The sequence below is a fragment of the Pygocentrus nattereri genome, chromosome 5 (genome assembly GCF_015220715.1).
Source record: "Pygocentrus nattereri isolate fPygNat1 chromosome 5, fPygNat1.pri, whole genome shotgun sequence".
NCBI lineage: Eukaryota > Metazoa > Chordata > Actinopteri > Characiformes > Serrasalmidae > Pygocentrus > Pygocentrus nattereri.
The window spans coordinates 43,398,301-43,419,321 of NC_051215.1; the positions used below are offsets into that span (position 1 = coordinate 43,398,301).

A 21,021-nucleotide genomic window follows, 5' to 3' on the forward strand; every position below is an offset into this window, starting at 1 on the left:
TTTCTCTACTTCTCCATCTCTGCCTCTCTTGCTCACTCACTCCCCCCTCTTTCATTCTTTCTCCCTCCTTCACCCTCTCTACCCTCTCTCTGGGTGTAATGTATAATAAGAGAGGAATTTGGTGTGCTCCACTCAGGGGAAGCACCTTTCCCTCTCCGGCTCTCGGAGCTGAACCAGCTGCCTGAGCTTCTGTCTCTCAGAGCTATTATAATCCCATACGTTCAACAGCCTGCAGCCACGGTGCAGATCACAGTGCTAACACCCACAGCTACAGTGTAGGCTACCAGGTCATACTCACAGAGCCAGCAATGCACTGAAAAGCAATAGAAATGAATGGTGTGTACTGTTAATAGGATTTTGAAATAGTTTGTACTCTTTGAAGTCAGCTATTTCACTCCAAGGAAAAAAACTATGCTAAATGTAATAAACAAATGAAAACATATGGCTCATAGATGTACAGCCGTACATCTGTACAGATGTACTGCTTAAGATGGACTTCCATCAATGTCTGCCAACCACATAAATGCTTTATAACTTGGCAGTAATACGCACACAGTTTTTGTTTTGTTTCCCATCCTGGTGTCTGCAGTAGCTCACACATTACTGCTGTTCAGCGAATCTGTTTAAGCAAATTCTCAACTCTTCACTGACGATTAAGCTGTAATCTTGTTCCTAGATCTTAAAACCAATGACTTCTCCTGAGAGCTCCTTCACAGTTGAAATGGTTGAATAGGTGTCCTATCAACCTGACCGTCTGTCATGGTGTAACATCAAGCTTATAACTGAGATACAGATAATCATAAAGACTGCACCTTTTGTATTATTTTCTAGTAGATACTGCGTGTGGAGCCAGTGTCAGAAGGAATGATCATACAAAACAAACGCAACACAGGAACATTAGACAAAGTGATTATTTTAAAGATAAGATAAAGATCTTGGCTGGTGCTCCATCTCTCTAGAGCAGTTATCACAAACCTGATCCTAGAGATCTACTTTTCTTGTGGACTGCATTTCAAACCACAGTCTGCCACACCTGCTCCAGCTAATGCACCTTTTCAGTTCTTGATTGACTGGATCAGATGCATAAGTGTAAGTAAGGGGACGGGACAGCAAGTTAGGTGCGGGTGGGAAGTGAAGGAAACTGTAGGAAAATAGATGTCCAGGAGGAGGGAGGGTGACCACTCTTATATTCCCACAGGGAGTGAAATTCCACTGTTCCACAGCTCAAAGCTGAGGGCTGTATGCCCCCCTAGCCAAAGCTTTAGGCATGGTGGCCTCAGACTTTTGTGTGGCTCCTCCAGAGCATCCCATTCTCCTGAACGTGCTCTTCTATGGAGATTACAGATTATGTGCCCTAATGTACCTAAAAACACTAACTAGAAGAAGATATTGTCTCTATTATCAGTGTAACCACTCTTAAAAAAGAGGGTTCCCTAAAGAAGGTTCTTTACTCTTTACACTCACTCATGTGGTGCAGCGGTAGCACAGCGGACCGTCGACCATAACAGCAACGGCTCAAACCTCGATATGGGCGCTTCTTCAGTGGCAGTGGACACTGTGTTTGTGTACAGTCATGGGCTGGAGGTTAGGGAACCAGTCTCGTGACCAAAAGGTCACCGGTTTGATCCCCAGAGCCGACAGCACATGACTGAGGTGTCCTTGAGCAAGACACCTAACCCCCAACTGCTCCCTGGGTGCTGCGGATTGGGCTGCCCACCGCTCCGGGCAAGTGTGGTATTTCACTTCAAGGATGGGTTAAATGCAGAGGTGAAATTTCCCTGTTTGTGGGACTAATAAGGGTCACTTAATCCTAATCTTTAGCAAAGGCAGTGGTTCTGTGTATCACTATGAATGCTCAAACAACCATCTGCATGCAAAAATCTTTGCATGGTGAAATGCTTCTTCAAAACGCGTGTAATGTTGCAAGAACAGCAGAATCCTTTCTGGTGAAATGAAGGACCTTTTCCTTTCTTCAGAAATGTTCTCTATAGAACCACACACTGCACATTCTCCATCGATCTGAAGAGCCATTTCTCTATTTACGCGTGCAGATTCTTTGAGTGGTCATTGTTCTATACAGAGCTACTGTCTTTGCTAAAGAACCCTTAAAGAACCATCGTTCTCTTTACTTGAGCAGTGAGTGTAGCGATTTGTCAGAGTTGCTGCGCCTGATTTGGGGCGGTAAAACTGTACTTTAGTCACGCGGTGAACTTTAAGCCAATACAAACGCCGCGGCTCTCGGTCACTGTCAGGGAGGGCGGGGCCACTGCGCTCCACGCCGCTGACAGAGCGCGCTGCTCCAGTCACCACGACAACCTGTTGACAGCCGTTAAAAAACTAACGAAACTCTCCAGAAATCCTTTCCTTCAGTTTTCAGACGTTCAAGTGTACATTGAGAGTCCACAGCTCACTGGACTCGGAAAGTTTCCTCTCCGGGCTTTATCGAGTGAGGAGAGTGAGGAGAGTGAGGCGCGGCGTCTGACGGAGATGAAGTGAGTGAACGTGAGGGTCATCAACTCTGACAGAACCTCACGGTGGAAGCGATGGCGCTTGCTGGATGTGTAGCTGTGGACGAGGCGTGAAGGGCTGAACTGTGTCCGAGGTGTGTGTGGTCATGGAGGAGCTGTGGAGACAGGTGCCGTCCGCGCATCACCCTGAACCGTCGGCGTTAAGGGAATGCACGGCTCTCTAATGCCGTGAAATGGACTCTTACAGCGTCCGAGGTTGGGAAGAAATAACTTGAACGTATGGAGACGCGCGTCTTTCCTCTTTCCGCGATGGAAGTGCTGACCGCGCTTTTGCTGGTGGCCGGTTTGTGGAGGAGCGGTGTGTCCAGCAGGAACTGCCCGGACCTCATCGTGGACAGCTGTCACTGCGCGGCCGAGCGCTCCAAAGAGCTGAGCCGCCACACCGTGCGAGTGAAGGTGGTGTGCGAGGACGCGGACCTGCTGGACACGCTGGAGCCCGCACTGCTGCCCAACACCACGGTCGCGCTGTGAGTAGCGCCCGAGTGCAGCCTGCGGAGTGAATGAGTAAATGAATGAATGGAAGGATGACTTAGTGAAGTCAGGGCAGCCAACAAGTAGTCAGAACCAAAATCATCATTATGGCTGTTACAGTAAATGTGGTAGTTATTGGAAGCTTTAAGCGCGCTCACGTTAAAACTTTGACGTAACGGAGCACGTGCGCGCACTCTTCAGCTGGTGGTAAGCAATAGCCAGAGGAGAGTGACCTTCGAGTGAAGTAACTATAGTGTCTTCTTTCTTCTGTCTCTGTATCTGTACTAGTTTCTTTCTTTCGTTCCTGCTTTCTTTCTTTCTTTCTTTCTTTCTTAGAGAATATGCGCTAAATTTAAGACTAACTTCTTAAAACTCCAACTAAATGATTAGAACTGCTGCCCTTAACTCTTCTGCTCTGTCTTTCAGTACATTCTTAAAAAGATGGTTCTTAGAGTCTTCTTTAGTAAACGCAGTGGTGCTGTTTAGAACCACGCGTTCTATTTAGATCATCAAGCATCAAGACTTTTCTCCATCCTGGCACCCAGGTGGTGGAACCAACTCCCACTGGCTGTCTGTACAGCAGCTTCTCTTGCGGTCTTCAAACGCAGACTGAAGACACATCTTTTACAGCACTTCCGTGAGCACTAATATAAGTGCTTATTCAAATGTACTGTATTGCACTAATTCTGTTTCTTTTCACTGGGTATCAACTTTTGTTCCTAGCAATATCTGAGCTCAGGAGTAGCTTTCACTCTAATGTATTTGTACTTGGTAAGATACATTCTCTGAGTAGACAACAAAGCACTTTCTGGATAAGAGCGTCTGCCAGATGCTGTTCATGTAAAATGGGGTAACATTTAATGCTTAAATGTGTTTTTTTTCCATGGTGAAATGGGCCTTCAGATTGATGGAGAGTGTGTTTTAATGGTTCTGTATACAATGTTTTTTTTTTCAAATAGTTTTGAACAGCAGCAAAAAGGCTTCTTGTAACAACAGAAGAACCCTTTGGATGCTGTGTAGGACCTTTTTAAAAGGGTTCGATAAAGAAGCATATAAAACACACTGTCAATCCATCTGAACCACCTCACAAAGAACCATTTAAATATGGAATGCCTCTGTAAAGAACTGATGGTTCTGAATAGAACAACTGCCTTTGCTGAAGATCCCTTGAAGAACCATCTTGTTTAAGTGTGTCGTTCACTTCGATGGTTCTTTTTCTCCTCTTTTGCGTTGTTGTTATCTTTTGTATCATTATTAATTAATAGCTTAAGAGACCCTTATTAGGCCCACAACGGGGACATTTCCACCTCCGCATTTAACCCATCCATGAAGTGAAAAACCACATACACTCTAGTGAGCACACACACACTAGGGGGCAGTGAGCACACTTGCCCGGAGCGGTAGGCAGCCCAATGCGCAGCGCCTGGGGAGCAGCTAGGGGTCAGGTGTCTCGCTCGAGGACACATCAGTCACGTGCTGTCGGCTCTGGGGATCGAAACCGGTGACCTTCTGGTCACAAGGCTGGTTCCCTAACCTCCAGCCCATGACTGCTTGCTGCCTTTGTGAACTTGCTGTCTGTTTAGATGCATCACCTGTCCTTGGACACCTGGGCGAGCCAAATGTTGTACTTTACTATTTCAGGAACCAACAAGCTGTGAATAAATTGATAGCTAATACTTTTAGCTTATTAGTTTGTAATTAATACGGCATTCCTATAGACTGCATAATAGCCTAACCAAAGATACAGAAGTGCCTGCTTTACTGAGTGACACAGCTCAGAAGTAAACTCATTGCAGTCAATATCCAATTAAGACCTTTAAATGGTCTGTAATAAGTACAAACAAAACGACTTCGCTCCTTTAGGTACAATATTAAACATGCATTACGGCTAATCTCATGCTTAGTCTGTACATTTCCCGCAGAGAGAGTATCATGAAATTTTAATTTGCAGAAGTTTTCTTTTTTTTTTTTCTTTTTCTTTTTCCCCTCAGTGGAAGAGCATTGACACTGTTGGTCTGTATCTGTGTTGTACTCATTTTGTATCCTATTACATGCTGAAAACACGGCGCAGATGAGCTGATTAGTTTATCTCCTGAGCAGAAATGGCTATCTCACTCAGAGGAGTTAGAATGCAATTACTGTCTTAGAGCCCTGTTTTCCGACACTCCTAAGTGGTGAGATTACATGCAAGAAGTCAATGACATTACTGTTGAATCATTTGTAAATGAGTTTTAAGCCATATTGTTTATTTATTTCTTTATTTTTTGCTCACAGTTCCCTTTTCGTACAGTCAAATAGCCAGAAGGTGCATTTTCTGCCTTTTCTATTCAGCGCAGTTGTTGAATCAGTGAAATGCCAGTGCCCACGCACTGTTAGAGCTACATAATTAATGATACATTATCTGAAAACTCAAGTTTCTCTGCTAATTATTTGTGAATGTCTGCTGGCTAATTACAGCATTTTTGCTTTAATTGTATGCTGTGGCGCTTCTGAAAAGTGTATATTCTTGGTGAATGTTTTGTGCTCTGACAGATCATTCAGGCTGAATGCTGAACTGATTGCGATCATGTGACCCACTTAATTATGTGGAGTGCTCTTTAAGTTTGTGTTGAAATGTTATGGCTAATAATAATGAAAAACTTCTTAAAGTCCTTATTAAGCACAATAGTCACTTCACATTAAGACTACCCTTATGAAAGGTTCGTAAATTGTTTAACAATTGTTCATTAATGTTTATGAATTAGGTCAAAACACCATAAAAATGAATATATAAAAAAAAATAAGTAGTTAAATAAAAGTGCAACAGGAAACCTGCTTATTTCTGAGGATTATGAACATCTGATGAAGCTAACTGGTATAAAGCTGACTGATGGAGAAGACAAAGTGAGATAAGTAACCAGCAAGATCTGAGCTTTATCAGTAAAGATGAAGGTGGGTTCACTATTTGACGAGCAACAGGTCACTGTTGCCCTTTTTATTTATGTGTTCTTACTGTGTATTAATGATTTTAAGGTGTTTAAGACCTCATTAATAAGCATTAATAAAAGTTCAAAGCACTTATGAAGGATAGTCACATTGTAACTTGGTACAAATAAGCTTTAATATGTGGATAACATCTATGGACTCAAATTCCATTAGAGGTGGGCACTGAGGAAAAAAGTATAATATTGCAAAACTTGGAGAAAGTTTCACGATACACAATATGTCACAATATTTAATTTTTCAAACATTTGATCAGTTTGAACAGAAAAATAAAAACCAATAGTTCTGCATTTTAGAAAAATTATGATTTTTCATTCAATATTTGGCATACTGTGCTGCACTAAATGCAGTTAAACGAGACTCATTTTGCTTGAAACAGGCAGTTGGTCAGTGTTCTAACTACAAGTGCTCAGGATATGTTCAGAAAGGCAGAAAATTGTATTATGATGAAATTGATCACAACAACACTATATATTATGATGTTGCCCAGCCCTACTTTCGATAATTAAAGAAATGTGTCAGACACAATGTGGTGATAGAGTGGATGTATTGATGTAGTGGAATATGTTCCATGCCTGTTCTTTAACTTTGTCAAGTGCTTGCTAATACGTAATGCAGACCTTTTGCATAGTTAACATACAAAATGTGCATGCAGTCAACATTCAGTTAACAAGAGATGAAAGTTAAAGTGAAATTAACAGTGCAGTTTGAATTGTGATCAGATTCTCTGTGTAGGTGAACAGGCTTAGATAATTGTCGGTTTGGTGCAAATGAGGTCCAGTTTCTTCAAAAAAATGTTCAGCTGGGACCTGATTTTCATTACTACTCCACTTGTTGGGGGCCTGATCGTGCTCATGCACCCGTGGGGAGGGATTAGTTACTTGTAGCCAGTGTGCACATGTAATTCCAACTTTACGTGCAGTTAGTAAAGTGTGCTTTTTTAAATCAGGGCATGGGTTCATTAAAGTGTCTTAAGAAAGAAAGTCTACATATTCAAGGAAGAAGTTATTATCATTGTCATCGTCGTCGTCGTTAACCGCTTAATCCAGACGGTTCTTCTTTCTTAGAAAGAAGTTATTAATACAACTTTATTTTCTTTATTTCTTTCTTAACTCTTCTCTTAACTTAGTATTGTAAGAACTTGTGGTATTCTTGGGAAAAAAAAGTTAGATGTTTTATGACAGTCTCATGTCTTAGACTGTACAAACTGACTGGGTGAAATTCCTAAATGGTAACTTCTAATGAGTGACACCAAATGTAATTGTTAAAATAATCTGTAAATATAACGTGATATTGATAGTCATCATGATAACAACCTCTATGACAACGTAACCCATAGCCTACATAAGAAAACGATTACAATTTTCTCAAGAAATTAAGACTTTCTTAGGCGAATATTTACGAACTTCCTAAATTACGTTTTTCTTAGGAAATCTTGTGTGAATCTGGATGTCATATTCTTATGCAGCATACAGTTTGCAAGCTGAAGCCAGGTGTAAATGGGGCATGGCCATAAAATCATATCTTTTCACTAAAGAGAATGTGACCAAATACATTCTGGTTAGATGTATAGTCCAAAAGTTTAAACTGCAGCTAAATGCATTCACACGTGTTCACCAATCACACTGTTTGGGCTCATTTTTATTCTGCATCAACAGTCTGTATAAAGTTTAAATGCAGCCTAATAGAAGATGTAAGAGCAGTAAGATACTATAGGAAACACACTGTGCTTCAACATTTAGGGATTGGGAGTATGTAATTCAGATGTTCTGAAACATGCACACTTATCATAAATAAGTTTCTTATGTTTTCTTCAAGTACGTGTCTAAGTGTGTGTATGTGTGTGTGTGTGCGTGTGTGCGTTCTTCACTGCTGGCCCAAATCCTGATGCTGTGTTTTGGTCCTGGCTGGCCAGGAAATCTTGTTCCTGCACTAGGAAGTGTGACCTTTTATCATACTGAAGTGGCCTCCCATGTCTCACTTTTGTTTCTGCTTGCTGAAAAAATAAATAGCTCAGAGAGGGAAGTGTGCACATGGCCAAGGGTAAGCCGACTGAAGTGTGCACTCCTCAGGGTGCGTGCTAATGCCTCCCTCTGGTCTCCTTCATTCTCCTCTTCATTGCCCTAAACCCTGGGGTGTGTCTGTATGCTTGTTAGCATGCTGGCATTATTACTCTGAGCGCTGGGAGCAGGATGTCTCCTTTTTTAAGGCCAACAGACTGAAGAGGCAATCTTGTCTGATTTATTGGAAAAGACAGAATTATTGGGCTAGCCTAAGTAAAATGAAACATGCTGGCTTGCATTGATTGTCATTTGTGTGTGTACCTTGGGGAAGTCTCTGGGCTATTTTCTAGTTTTTGAAGGTTCACTGTAATGCTATTGCTCTGGTAAAAGTTTATCAGGCATTATTTTATATCAGAGCATATATAAAAGCATTACCTAATTTGGGACATATCAGATCCACGGCTTTCCCTGACCTGGTGGACTGTGTAGTGCTGATGCCTCCAGATGTCTTCAGTCTAAGCAGTGAAAGAAGGCTGAGCCGTGTCAACACTAGGCCAGATCTAGTGCAGGGCTGCTACTGCCGAAAACAGGAGTGTGAGTAGGAATGCTTACTGACAGTTGCTCTGGCACCAGAGACACCGTATCACATACAGAGAGAGTGGCTTTACAGAGCTAGTGTTCGGCATTCAGTTAAGTAAAAGCGTCTTGCGGAAAATATCTGTCCACACTCTGGGAGTATTTGTGCATAGAACCACGCCTCACCTCCATAATTGATAGTATGAACTGGGCAATGTTTTAGTTTCCTCTGTTTTTAGACTGAGCAGTTGCCTGCCACAATTTTGGCTTGCATGTCTGAAAATCACATTGCAATTTACAGTAGTCTGACTTACCTGGGTATCACTAGTGCATTTTTCTGGTGATTTGTGTTGGATTAGTTCACAAAATTGGAATGAATCTGTGGTTTTCCCCTGGCGTAATAAGCGTGCCACCAGTAAGGCTGTCTAACCTCTAACAGAATCTTCCAGCCTCTTTAAGTAAGCCACAGTAGTAAGATCAAAAGATCTGAGAAGCACAGAGCCCATCAGAGCTCCAGTATTTCCCATAGTCAGTGGTTTCCAAAAACAAAAGTTTGTGTCATTTTTAAATCCCTGGCTGTGCTTCGAGGTGGTAATGTATTCCTTCACTTTTTTCACCATTTACATTTCCCTCTCTGACTTGAATATTAAAAATATTGAAACCAGCCCCGCTGAAGCAGTTACTGCTTCTGACGCAAACATGGTCAGATTAGGCTGGCACTGCTTTAACCGTTAATTTGTTTGGCTTGCGTTCCTCTCAGTGTGATTGGCAATAATCGCAGCGTTTGAGCAGGGGCCTTTCCCCTTCTCATTTTAAGTGTCAGTCAGTATTATTACTGCTCCACTTGAGACTTGGAACCTGACGCAATTATGATTAAGCACGTCTGAAACGGCGTGCTCAAGATCTCATCATTGAATTCATGTTGAGCATAGATACTAGCATTAACCTTTTATGTTTCACCTTTTAATGTTCTTAGCACAGCTTGAATTTCTATCATTTTAAAGTTACCTAGCCTCAGTTCCCTCACTCTCTTTTCAATCTTGTTTTCTCTGAGTCACTTTTGTTTTTGGCTTGTTTCTTCTCAAGTGTAGCCTGTAGCCTGTAGCTAACACTCTCCTGTGGTCTGAGTGCTTCTGTATGAATATTTGACAGGCAGAGAGCAAGTGCTTTTCAGTGCGTGAAGGGCACAGGTTAACACACACATAGCAGCAGCCCTGCGGCTCTTAATGGAAAATGACAGGGCCAGAGAAGCCCTCAGTCCATAACCATACCATCTCTCTCACTCCTTTACTCACTCTCTCTCTCTCTCTCTCTCTCTCTCTCTCTCTCTCTCTCTCTCTCTCTCTCTCTCTCTCTCTCTTTCTCTCTCTCTCTCTCTCTCACTGGCTCTTGGTCCTCACTGACAGTGAAAGCAGACAACAAAGGCATTGTATGAGGTGTGGTGACATAATTTCAAGAGTTGAGACTTCAGCTGTTGAAATGATATGCTACCTCGAGGCATGTTCTCTGGTCCTGGACATCAGCACTGCCTCATCTCTCTGTGGAGAGCACCAGAAGCAAGTGTGCAATGTCATTCAGTGGTCTCTAGAAGGCCAGTGAACCATAATAGGTATTGGCTCTCAGTCAGCTTTTAGGGTAGGCCAAAGATATTAGCTCTTATTCAAGTCTTTTCTAACTAAAGTCATGGAGAGCCCAGACGCTGCACAGTGTGGTATTAACTAATGATTTGTGTGAGGTGACAAAGAAAACACTGAACTATGCTGTAGGCTTGCTACAATGCTTGAATTTTCATATCAAAACAATGCTGTAGCAAACACAGAACACAGAATCAGCAACACAGAAAAAAAAAAGTTGTCACAGCTTACTTAACATCTCTGCTTATCAAATTCAGTGTCTTTTGTATGAATGCAAAACGATTCAAATGTTAAATAAATCACTAAACTAAATAATGTGTTATAGCCATTTTTTAAGATGTTCTGAACCAGGAAACAAGGTTATAACTTAACATTCATCACATCGTTGTTGAATTAAACATAGTTTTGATATGCCAGTGGGTATGTTTGTGCACACTGGAGTCAAATTAGCATGCACAATTTGATTTGGCTATAGGCGATACAGCATCAAGGCAATGCTGTTTAAATAAAAAATGTAAAGTATTGAAAGTATTGAATTGAATTGGTGATCATGTAGTATTCATAAAGCACTTCAAAAGCACTTTAAATGCGTAGCACAGTGCTACTGTGCAATGCTGTGGCCCTTTAGAAACGGAGATTAAAGTAAAGCAGACTTGTTGTCTGGTTGATTTGCGTGATGGTTGAGTGATAGAATAATCAGACCATGAAAAAATGCAGATGGAAACCAAATAGATAATATTGGATTTGAAAAGCTCACTACTAATAAAACTATTAATAATAACTTTATTTGTGTAGCACCGTTTTAGCCAGTTGCTTTGCAAATAAATGAAATAATGTTTCCCTAAACAACACCTCAATTCTCAGACTGCTGTGCTACCTCTATCCCACTTTCTGTCGTGATGGATTTGTGAGAGTATCATCCAGAAAGCACATCACATGCTGCGTAGACAAAACAAAAAGTTCCTTTAAGCCATTTTCTCTGTATAACAAATGTACATATACATTCACACACACTCACTCTCGCAGACAGACACACAATATCACAAAAGTTCATAAATCCCATTGTACCCTTCAGAAAACCCAAGAATGTGTCTGACGCGTTCAGCCATCTAAAAATATTAAGAAAGGAAAATACAGAGCCTGCCAAGGATCCGTTACTGTGCTGTTGTCCCTGCCTCCCTTTTTGTGAATAGAATAAATAGTGAGGTTATTTAAACTGCCATAAATCCGCTGGCCGGCTGGCAGCCGCGGCCCTCAAAAGTGTGTTGCGCGCTCCAGCTTTCCTAAACATCGTAAAGCAGCTGAGTTAAAGCCCCAAGAGCACGGCTTCTGTCTGTGGGGGTGAGCTTATGAGCAGGAGAACATGTCAACTCTACCTGACCCTGCACCACAGTGAGGCCCCATCCACACACTCTGCTGATAATGTGTTGAAAGCTGTTAAGTTGTGTGTGTGTGAGTTTGCAGACAGCTAAAATGGAAATTGATGATTGTGTGGTGGCGGCGTGGTTTATGTTTTTCAACCCAATTCTAAGCCACTGTACCAGCACAGTAAGTGTTTGCCTTTCGCTTCAGGATCAGGCAAACTGCGGGACAGCTTTATTCAGACGGATCACACATATTCTGATGGCTCACAGAACAGAATGTTATAATTCTTCACTTTCTAAGCCAAGTGCAACAAGATAGAACCAGTCAGTGATGGTGTCATGCTAGTCTAGGGAAAAATGAGGGGTGGAGAGGGGGATAAAGGAATGCAAAAATAAAATAAGTCTTCCAGGACTGGTGGCTGAAATAGCCACAAGCGCTGCTTTCTAGTGTCCAGCCAGATGGGCCATACTACGTGGATCTGCTTCTCCTCTCCGCTTCTCCAAGCCTATTTGAGGATCTCCTAATATCCATCTGAACTGGTGAGCTATGTCTGTTTCACGTCCAAGATCAATGTTAGTCGATTTGAAATATGTTATTTTGGTTAGCCGTTCCAAGAAACCTGATATTACAGAATAACACAGGGTTTGGAGCTGAGGCTGGAAAGCATCGGGCTGTCCGCTCGGCATGTTTGTAATAGTTCAAATTGTGATTTCTACTCTACTTGGTCCGTGTGATTGGTGCCTGTGAATGCTTGAAGTTAGGGTTATTTTTGTTTCTGCTGCCTTTATAATAATGCACTGCTGCGGCTGAAGGGCCTGAACTGCACTTAGCTCTGCTCAGAACAGTTTAAACGCGATCTACTTGGGGCTAGCCAGCTGTGGGCCTCTGAGAGGTGAAAGTGGAGATGAGAAGAGGGAGGATAGCTAATGTTGACTGAGTGAATAATGTCTCGGAATCTGACTTCCACCCGTACACGGCAGACAAGTCCACGAAGAAGCTGATACACACTCCAAAACACACACACACACAAGACTTAAAAGGGGCCCTCTTCGTACTGTCAAACTCCACAGCTACATACTGTATATGGGAATGTCTACGAGAGACTTTGAGGCTGTGTGCGTGTGCTTGAGTGTGTTTCTGCCCTGCGCACCCTTTCCTGATGGAAGTGATCAGAGAAACACAGAGCGCAATGACATAGACCATTTGCTCCCGCAGCCCTAGCGAGACAATATTTGATTTGTCCTCTCTCTCACTCTCTCTCTCTCCCCAAAAGCTGCTTATCCTTGGAGAACATAATTGATATTGTAAATAGAAAGTTGGAAGGACACTCCAGATTTTCGGCATGCGCTGTTTACATAATGTACAATTATGTTTTGCCTGCGATTTCCTGGACGTTGCGCAGAGGCCTGGAAAAGGCATGAGGGGGTCGAGGAGCGGCTGAGTTTCCGCTGGCCAAACAGAGCCATGAACACAGCGCTGCACACACTCACACGCTTCATTTTGCACAAACACACAGCCTCTGTTCCTGCCATGCTGCATGCAGTGAGAAAGCAAGAGGGAGCGAGAGAGAGCGAGCAAAAGAAAATAACGGCAGTGTTAGAGGAATGGCAGTCTAAGGGACTGTTGACTGACTGTATACGGATAAACCAGTTCAGCATCTGAATTCCATGTACTTTTGCTTCACTATTGAATTGAATGGGAGTTCAGTACTCACTCAGTACCAGAGGACAAGTCTCTTGACCTCACAGCAATTTGATTGTGATTCTTGAGAGGTGACTAAGTGCATCAAGAAATCTCAGATTTCGCCATGACTCAGTTTGATTGGATTACTTTGGTATGAATCAGAGAACACAAAGCACACAGATGTGACTTTCAGTAGAATATACACAATGTAAACTATACAGCAAGACTTCAAGGAAGAAAATGTTTACATTTGAAAATAATTCAATAATTATTTTGCACATAATAATATAACAGAAAATTGTTATAATGAGTTACAATCAGTTCCAGCATTCCAAAACTGATGTGCTTCAATTACCACCTTTAAATCAGTGCTTGAATTTTGACAGCCCTGGTTAGTACAGTACACCCAGAAGGATAAGTGGGTTTAGAAAATGTGTGTGTGTGTGTGTGTGTGTGTGTGTGTGTGTGTGTGTGTGTGTGTGTGGCCAGTATAGTAAATCGCACAGATAACAGTCTACACATTTTATTTCTCCTTCTAAGCAACGAATGTTGAACAGTTGCAAATGTATGCCATATTTGTCCAGCCAACCAGATCTCTGAAGTGCTTCTAGAGATTTTCCTCATTAATGGCACATCTGAGCTCACTGGCTGTAAATGAACAGGTTGTTTGTTTGGGAGTGTGCTACCTGAGGAGGCTCTGAATCATTAAGTTATGCCCGTAGAGAGCTGAGGATGAGGTGATGCTGGAAAAGGTGAGTCAAGCCGGGCCGCTCTTGAGCCAGGACATATTATAGTAAGACACCGATGCCAGAGGGGCCGTGTGTGTGCAAGAGAGTCAGTTTTTTCTGTGGGTATCTGAATGAGACAGAAGATGAATGGGCTGAAAGTACTGTTTATGTTACTGAGCACAGGCAATTTTTTTGCAATTCTTTTGTTTTTGTCTTCTTCTCCAGCAGATAGATGATTGTCTAAGTAAAAGGGCTTTAGTGATGTGAAGTCTGACAGCAAGTATGCAAAAGCTTCCTAAAGTTTGAAAATATCGCAGAATCTTCTGGAAAAGGAAATAGCAGGCGGGTGAGGGCAGTAGTGGTGTTTTCTGGTCTGCTGTGGAAGAAGTTTAGCCCCAGAATTTAAGTCTAGTCGTGCGTGAAAGTGTCAGTGTTTTGGAGTTTGAGATTAGAGAGATTGCTTAGATTTTTGAACAGTCAGACAGAGGGCTGCCTCTGGGAGTAGATCACTGCCCTTTATATTACAATCACGCAATGCTACAGTCTCACCCACACCATTCATCTTTCCCCAGTCCTTTTTCCCTGAAGAGTCCTTGCCAGTATTGGGCTGTTGGCAGTGATAGTGCTAATAAAAGCTGCTTTGTTTACTGTGTACAGGTTCAAACGTCTGTGCTAGGCCATATCTAGAGAGTTCATTGTTTGTGGTCGTTTTTGTTCTGTATGGTAATTTGTATTTATTGTCTCTGTGTGCTCAGGAGTCGAAGTGAATTGCCTCAAGCATCTCTACCCTTGTTTTTTCCAACATATCCAATAGACCATATGTGGAATTTGCCTGCACTGCAGATTGTGCTGGTTCTGCGTAGCTGCTGTAACCAGGGCTTACAGGCGTGTTTCAGAGTTTAGTGATGAATGGCTCAATACTGAAGTATTGGTACATTCATTCCTGATGTCCTCAATTTTTCCTTTTAGCATTTATTAAAATACTTTCAGCTTTTTGACTTAGTAGGATTTGACCAAGTAATTGTGTTGGATAGAAACTACTTTTTCTTGTGCTCTTTCCTTCTGCTCCACATACACACACGGTAGCTGCACACAGGCAGTGTTGAAGAAAGCAAATCATCCTGAAACAAAAATAGATGATAAATGCCCATATTACCAGTTACCTAAACTGGAGAAATCACACATTTTAAAGGGGCTGTTTTCTACATTCTTCATGGATTATTTCAAAGTTTACTTTATTAAACATTTTATGCTCAGAAAACAGTAATGATAAGTTAAGTATAGTATCTGTTACATAATTAATAACCATTTTCCATTTCTGTTTATCCTTAAAACCTTTTACCAATAAATCCTAAAGGAATTACCTTGTCTTGGTGTTTATGTTTTTGTTGCGGTGGTCTTGTGGACCCACCGCAGTAATTTTTTTTTTAATCAATACAGACTACAGCCATAAAAATTTATGTAAAAAAACAGATGTTTAAAATAGCAGAAATAGCCAGTGTAGGGTTCTTTAGAAGCTATAGCCAGTCTACAGCCTGTCTGTTGTCCATACACAAACACACACACACACACACACACACATATACATATATGTGTCTGTGTGTGTGTATGTGTTTGTATATATATATATATATATATATATATATATATATATATATATATATATATATATATATATATATATATATATATATATATATATATATATATATATATATATATATATATATATATATATATATATATATATATATATATATATATATATATATATATATAGTGGGCGGCATGGTGGCGTGGTGGGTAGCGCTGTCGCCTCACAGCGAGGGGGGCCTGGGTTCGATTCCCCGGCCGGGTGACCGGGGTCCTCTCTGTGTGGAGTTTGCATGTTCTCCCCGTGTCTGCGTGGGTTTCCTCCGGGTTCTCCGGTTTCCTCCCACAGTCCAAAGACATGCAGTCAGGCCAATTGGACATACTAAATTGCCCCTAGGTGTGAGTGTGTAAGTGACTGTCTGTGTGTCTGCCCTGTGATGGACTGGCGACCTGTCCAGGGTGTATCGTGCCTTTCGCCCGAAGACTGCTGGGATAGGCTCCAGCACCCCCCCGCGACCCTGACGGAGAAGCGGCTTGGAAAATGGATGGATGGATGGATGGATATATATATATATATATATATATATATATATTTATATGTACAAACACATACACACACAGACACACACACACTAACAGCAGGCCATGTAGGAAGAGAACAGAGTGAAGGGACACAGCACCTCCTTTTATCCCTGTGGGTTCACGTGTAATATAAATGTGTAGGGGTGAACAGAGCGAGGGCCCTGAACATGGACTATTCACAGAAATTGAGCAAAGGCCAAGGAATCTGAGGTTGAAATAATAATAAATTTCGTCCTTTTTTCTTTTGGTAAACATTGAAAATGGGTGCCACAGATCACCAAACAAGCTGTTTAAAAAAATACGTATGTAAATGACCTTTGTTTTGCCCTTTATTGTGCCTCACTCAAAAAAGTTCAGGCTCATAGATATTGTGAATGGATGGGCAAATTCCTGTACGCATGGTGTGTATGCTGACATATTGACCTTGCTAGGTGTCAACACGTGTTGTACAAAAATTTGCATCACACAGAGAAATATATTTCACAACATGTTTTATTAATCAAAATTAGCCTACAGAAATCTGTTTTTGCGAACAAGTAACATAACAGAGACTGCTAATGAGATGAGATAATGAACAAAACTACAGCCAACAGCAGTGGATGCTGATTGAGATGGTCATCATCTACGGGTGTTTTTTTTTTTTTCTCATTAGTGGACGAGGTGCTCACACGTTAGCTTGCCAGAGAATATTTTAGCTGTATTTATTGATGAAAGCCTTGCTACCTCTGCCTTCTCAGTCATATCCGTAGCAATGTGTCCATGGCCACAAGCTCACAAGCTCATGTGAAAACGTCAGTATTTTACTGAATATTTTGCCTGTATATTACATATTGCATTTAACTCTGCATTTAAAAAATAAAGTGAGGAAAGTTCAGTTTCCCATTGCTAGACTCTTCAAAAGTATTGGTACTGGTATGGTATTAGGGTACCAGCCTTGGAATTACTTGGTTTTGGATCAAAAAGAAAATCAGTGTCTTCGCTGTCCTTGCCAGAGACAACGTGTGGCACATTGTTTCCATTCAGCTCTACCCTCCCAGGCCATGCTCACCTGGCCCTTCAGAGCAGCTTGCAACCTTGGGGAAGGCTGGAGAAGAGCTAAGCAGCGGCCGAGCTTGGGTGAAAATGTGTGTAGACAAGAAAAGCCGCATAGCTCTCGTCATGCATGTAAAGCAGGCCCTTCCTCACACGCACCTTAACGCCCGCTGGCATGCCTGAGTGAGCAGCACTGCACTTGACAGGATGATCTAATATCTCACCTCTGTGATCAATATTCCAGCAGATGTGAAGTGCAGAAACACAGTTTGCCATACTGCTGAAATAATGTGAACATGGGAGGGAGGCTAAACATGGCATTTATCACACCTCACTGCCTGTCTCTCTCTTTTTCTCTCTCCAACTTAATCTCTCGCTCCCTTTATGGCTGTTTCTTCTTTTCTTTTTTTCAATAGGCAGCATGTGGCCTGTCTGGCTTAACAAGACCCACTGTACTGTCTCGCTCTTTCTTTTTCACTTTCTCTGCCCCTAATACCATTGTGAGGGAGACTGGCCTCAATTCTAAATGGTATAAATGAAAGCATGCCATATTATACTGATCCCAAACTGTGGCAGACTACAGTCTGCCTAGCATCTCATACCTGCTGATATTTAATTCTGCTCTGTCCTTACACACCCTGAACTCTCTGAGCATCTCTCTGTTTCTTTCATCCATTTATATGTAACTCAAATTTATGTCCAACTCTGTGTTTGTTTAGCACTGTTTGAAGTGGATTAGATAAAACAGTCTATGTAGTTTACAATATAGTTCTAGTTTATGTAGAAATACTTAATGAAAAATAATATATCATCATAACAGTTGGTGTAATTTAATTATTATGCAGCAAATGAAATCACGGGCTGGATATGTTTTCGGAACCTAATTGATTGGTTAAGGTTTGTGGTGGAACCTGGGGTTATTTGTGTGTGTTGGATGCGTGAAGTGACGATTTGTACTTATCACACAAGCCTTAGATTACATTACCTCAAATAACAATAAATATTCCTCCAGTATGCGGTTCATCAGATATTTATGGCATTCCCAGACTGCATAAACGGTAGTCTGAGTGATTTATCAGACATTTTGGTTGAAAAATGAAATGGTGATGTTTTATTTATGAATTTGTGAGATTTTGCTGATGCTGATTATCTCTTCCCCCTTAGGATCCTCAGCAATAACAAAATTTCGATGGTGAAAAATGGCTCCTTCTTCGGCTTGCATGCTCTGGAGAGACTGTGAGTACATTTACCCATTCCACGAGCATTAATAACATGTTGAACATTATTTTAATAAGGAGGTGTTGGCACACAGTCTTACAGTCCCTGTAATGAGTGCTGCACACGGATAGCCTAGATGGGCCCCATTTTACGTGATGGGTTCTAATTGCTGGCTTGTTATTCTTTAAAGTCCTACAGTTGCAGTACCACATTCCTCTTATTGCTCTGTGTACCAGGCTAAACTGCCTGTGTTTTTGTCTCCATGGTGAAGTGTGAGCAAGGCACTTGGCCTGCTATTCGGCAGTGATGACCCAAAAACGCCGCATGTTTAATCTGTGTTTGGATTAGGTTGTCTGCTGGCAGGCCAGGTTCGAGTTCTCCACGGAGGATCCGGAACAAGTTATGAGCAACTAAAGGGGTTCAGAGAATGTGTGGCCCAAGGTGTCTTATTGATTGCTCCTACTGCCTCTGTTTTAATTAAGCCCACTCGCCGAGGACTGGCACGCTGACATTCAGAAGGGCCTTCCTCAGCTGCTATTTGCGTTTCAGTGACAGGACACTTTCATGGGGATTGCCACCAACTGTGAAACCGAACTGAAATAATGAGAATAGCACATGCAAAGGGCAGCCTGTGATATTTTCTTCTAGTTAGAATGCCAAATACAAATATGAGGACATGTGAAAGAGACCAGCTTCACACCAGCGAATTGGTAATGGAGTGCACGTAAAAGCAGGGGCTAATCTAGCATTCTTGGATCCATTCATTTAACCACTAATTTATCAAATACTAGATATTTGGTTTTACGAGATTCCCTCACAATTGTTTTTCTTTTTGTAAAAATTGTATTTTAACTCTGCGCTTATGTTGACTATTTGCACCTTAAATGATTTTAACAGAATAAATATGCTATTTTGTGCATGTTATCATCAGATTAGCTACTGCAAATGTGTAACTTTAGATGACAACTCTGGATATACACCATATGTAAGTTGATGGACAACTGAGCATCAAACCTATATGAGTTTGCTGGACATCCCTTTCCAAAACCACAGGGATTAATTAATATACTATATATACTATACTATAATATTAATTAATATTACCCCCTCCCCTGCATTGTGGCTATACCAGCCCCCACTCTTGTGAGATTTATTTTCACAAGATTTTGGAGTGTGGAAAGTCAAATAGTACATTTCCGAGGTCAGGCACTGATGTTGGACGCGAATGCCTGGCTCACAATCAGTGTTCCAATGTGTGAGGTCAAGGCTCTCTGTAGGCCACGGGAGTTCCTCCACACCAAACTCATCAAACCATGATCTTTATGGACTTTAGTCATCCTGGAACAGAAAAAGGGCATGACACAAAGTTGGGATCATACAATTGTCTTACAAATGTCTTTGTATGCTATAGCATTAACATTACCCCTTCCTGGAACTAAGGGGCCCAAACCCTGAAAAATAACCCAGCCCATTATACATTCCAGGAGCTCGCTTTCTCCTGGCATCTGCCAAACCCAGGACCGTTCACCAGACTTTCAGATAGTGAAGCATGATTCATCACTTCAGAGAACATGTTTTCACTGCTTCCAGTGGTGGTGTGCTTGACACTGCTCCAGCTGATGCTTGGCAGTCCATATAGTGATCTCAGGCCTGTGTGCAGCTTATTGGCCATGGAGGCTCATGTCATGAAGCTCAACACACACAGTTCTTAAGTTACTTTTGCTTCTGGAGGTAGTTAGTGACTCTGTAGTGAAAGTTGGATGATTTTTATACAATGTGTGGTTCAGTACTTGATAGGTCCACTGTGTTGATGCTCCGAAACCCTTCCATTTCACAATAGTAGCATTTACATTTGACCAGAGCAGATTTAGCGGGTAAGCAATTTGACGGTCTAATTTGTGGAAAAGTGGTGTCCTATGATAGTGCCACGTTTGAAGTCAGTGAATTCTTAGTGCGACCCAGTCTACTGTCAGTGTCCGTGCTTGATTTTATACACCTATTAGCAATAGGTGTGGCTGGAATTAGTAATTAGGATGGCCATCCACATTCTCATATCTTTTAATGTGTATGTTGATGTGTCTGTGTGTGTGTGTGTGTGTGTGTGTGTGTGTGTGTGTGTGCGTGCGTGTGTGTATATATATATATATATATATATAGAGAGAGAGAGAGAGAGAGAGAGAGTTTTGTAAAAGAACAACAATGGACATCACATTTTTGTTTCTCTAGTAAAGGTGGTATTAATCATAATATAGCATTAATATTTGTTGTGTGTGATGTCCACTACCAACAACTTACATCAAGAAAAAAAAAATCGCTTGTAAAGTATTTTGCAGCAGAAATTGATCTGGGATAATTAGATTTTAATGTTCACATGTCTCAGGTCTGTGTCATATATTGGCAAAAAAAAATCATCCCTGTAGTGTGAATGTGGCCCAAAGCTATTCCTCTGAATGGTTTGTTTCAGGTCTCATGATGTTTACTTACATTAGAGTTGTAGTTAAGATGTATTAGGGCAAGATAATATTACTTACAATATTTATCATGGTATTTTCCACAGTTTAATAATACATTTACAACCCCAATTCCAATGAAGTTAGGACGTTGTGTAAAACATAAATAAAAACAG

At 41.4% G+C, this 21,021-nt stretch overlaps 1 protein-coding gene across 1 annotated transcript in view; it reads left to right on the forward strand.

The window, feature by feature from the left end:
• The first annotated feature begins 2,298 nt into the window (after nucleotides 1–2,298).
• LOC108426860 (adhesion G protein-coupled receptor A3) overlaps nucleotides 2,299–21,021 on the forward strand; it is a 214,381-nt gene continuing 195,658 nt past the window's right edge. Inside the window, exons 1-2 of the mRNA XM_017696663.2 lie at nucleotides 2,299–2,995; nucleotides 18,342–18,413. Of these exons, the coding sequence (XP_017552152.1) occupies nucleotides 2,748–2,995; nucleotides 18,342–18,413 (320 nt within the window). The 5' untranslated portion in view covers nucleotides 2,299–2,747. The remainder of the gene's footprint in view (nucleotides 2,996–18,341; nucleotides 18,414–21,021) is intronic.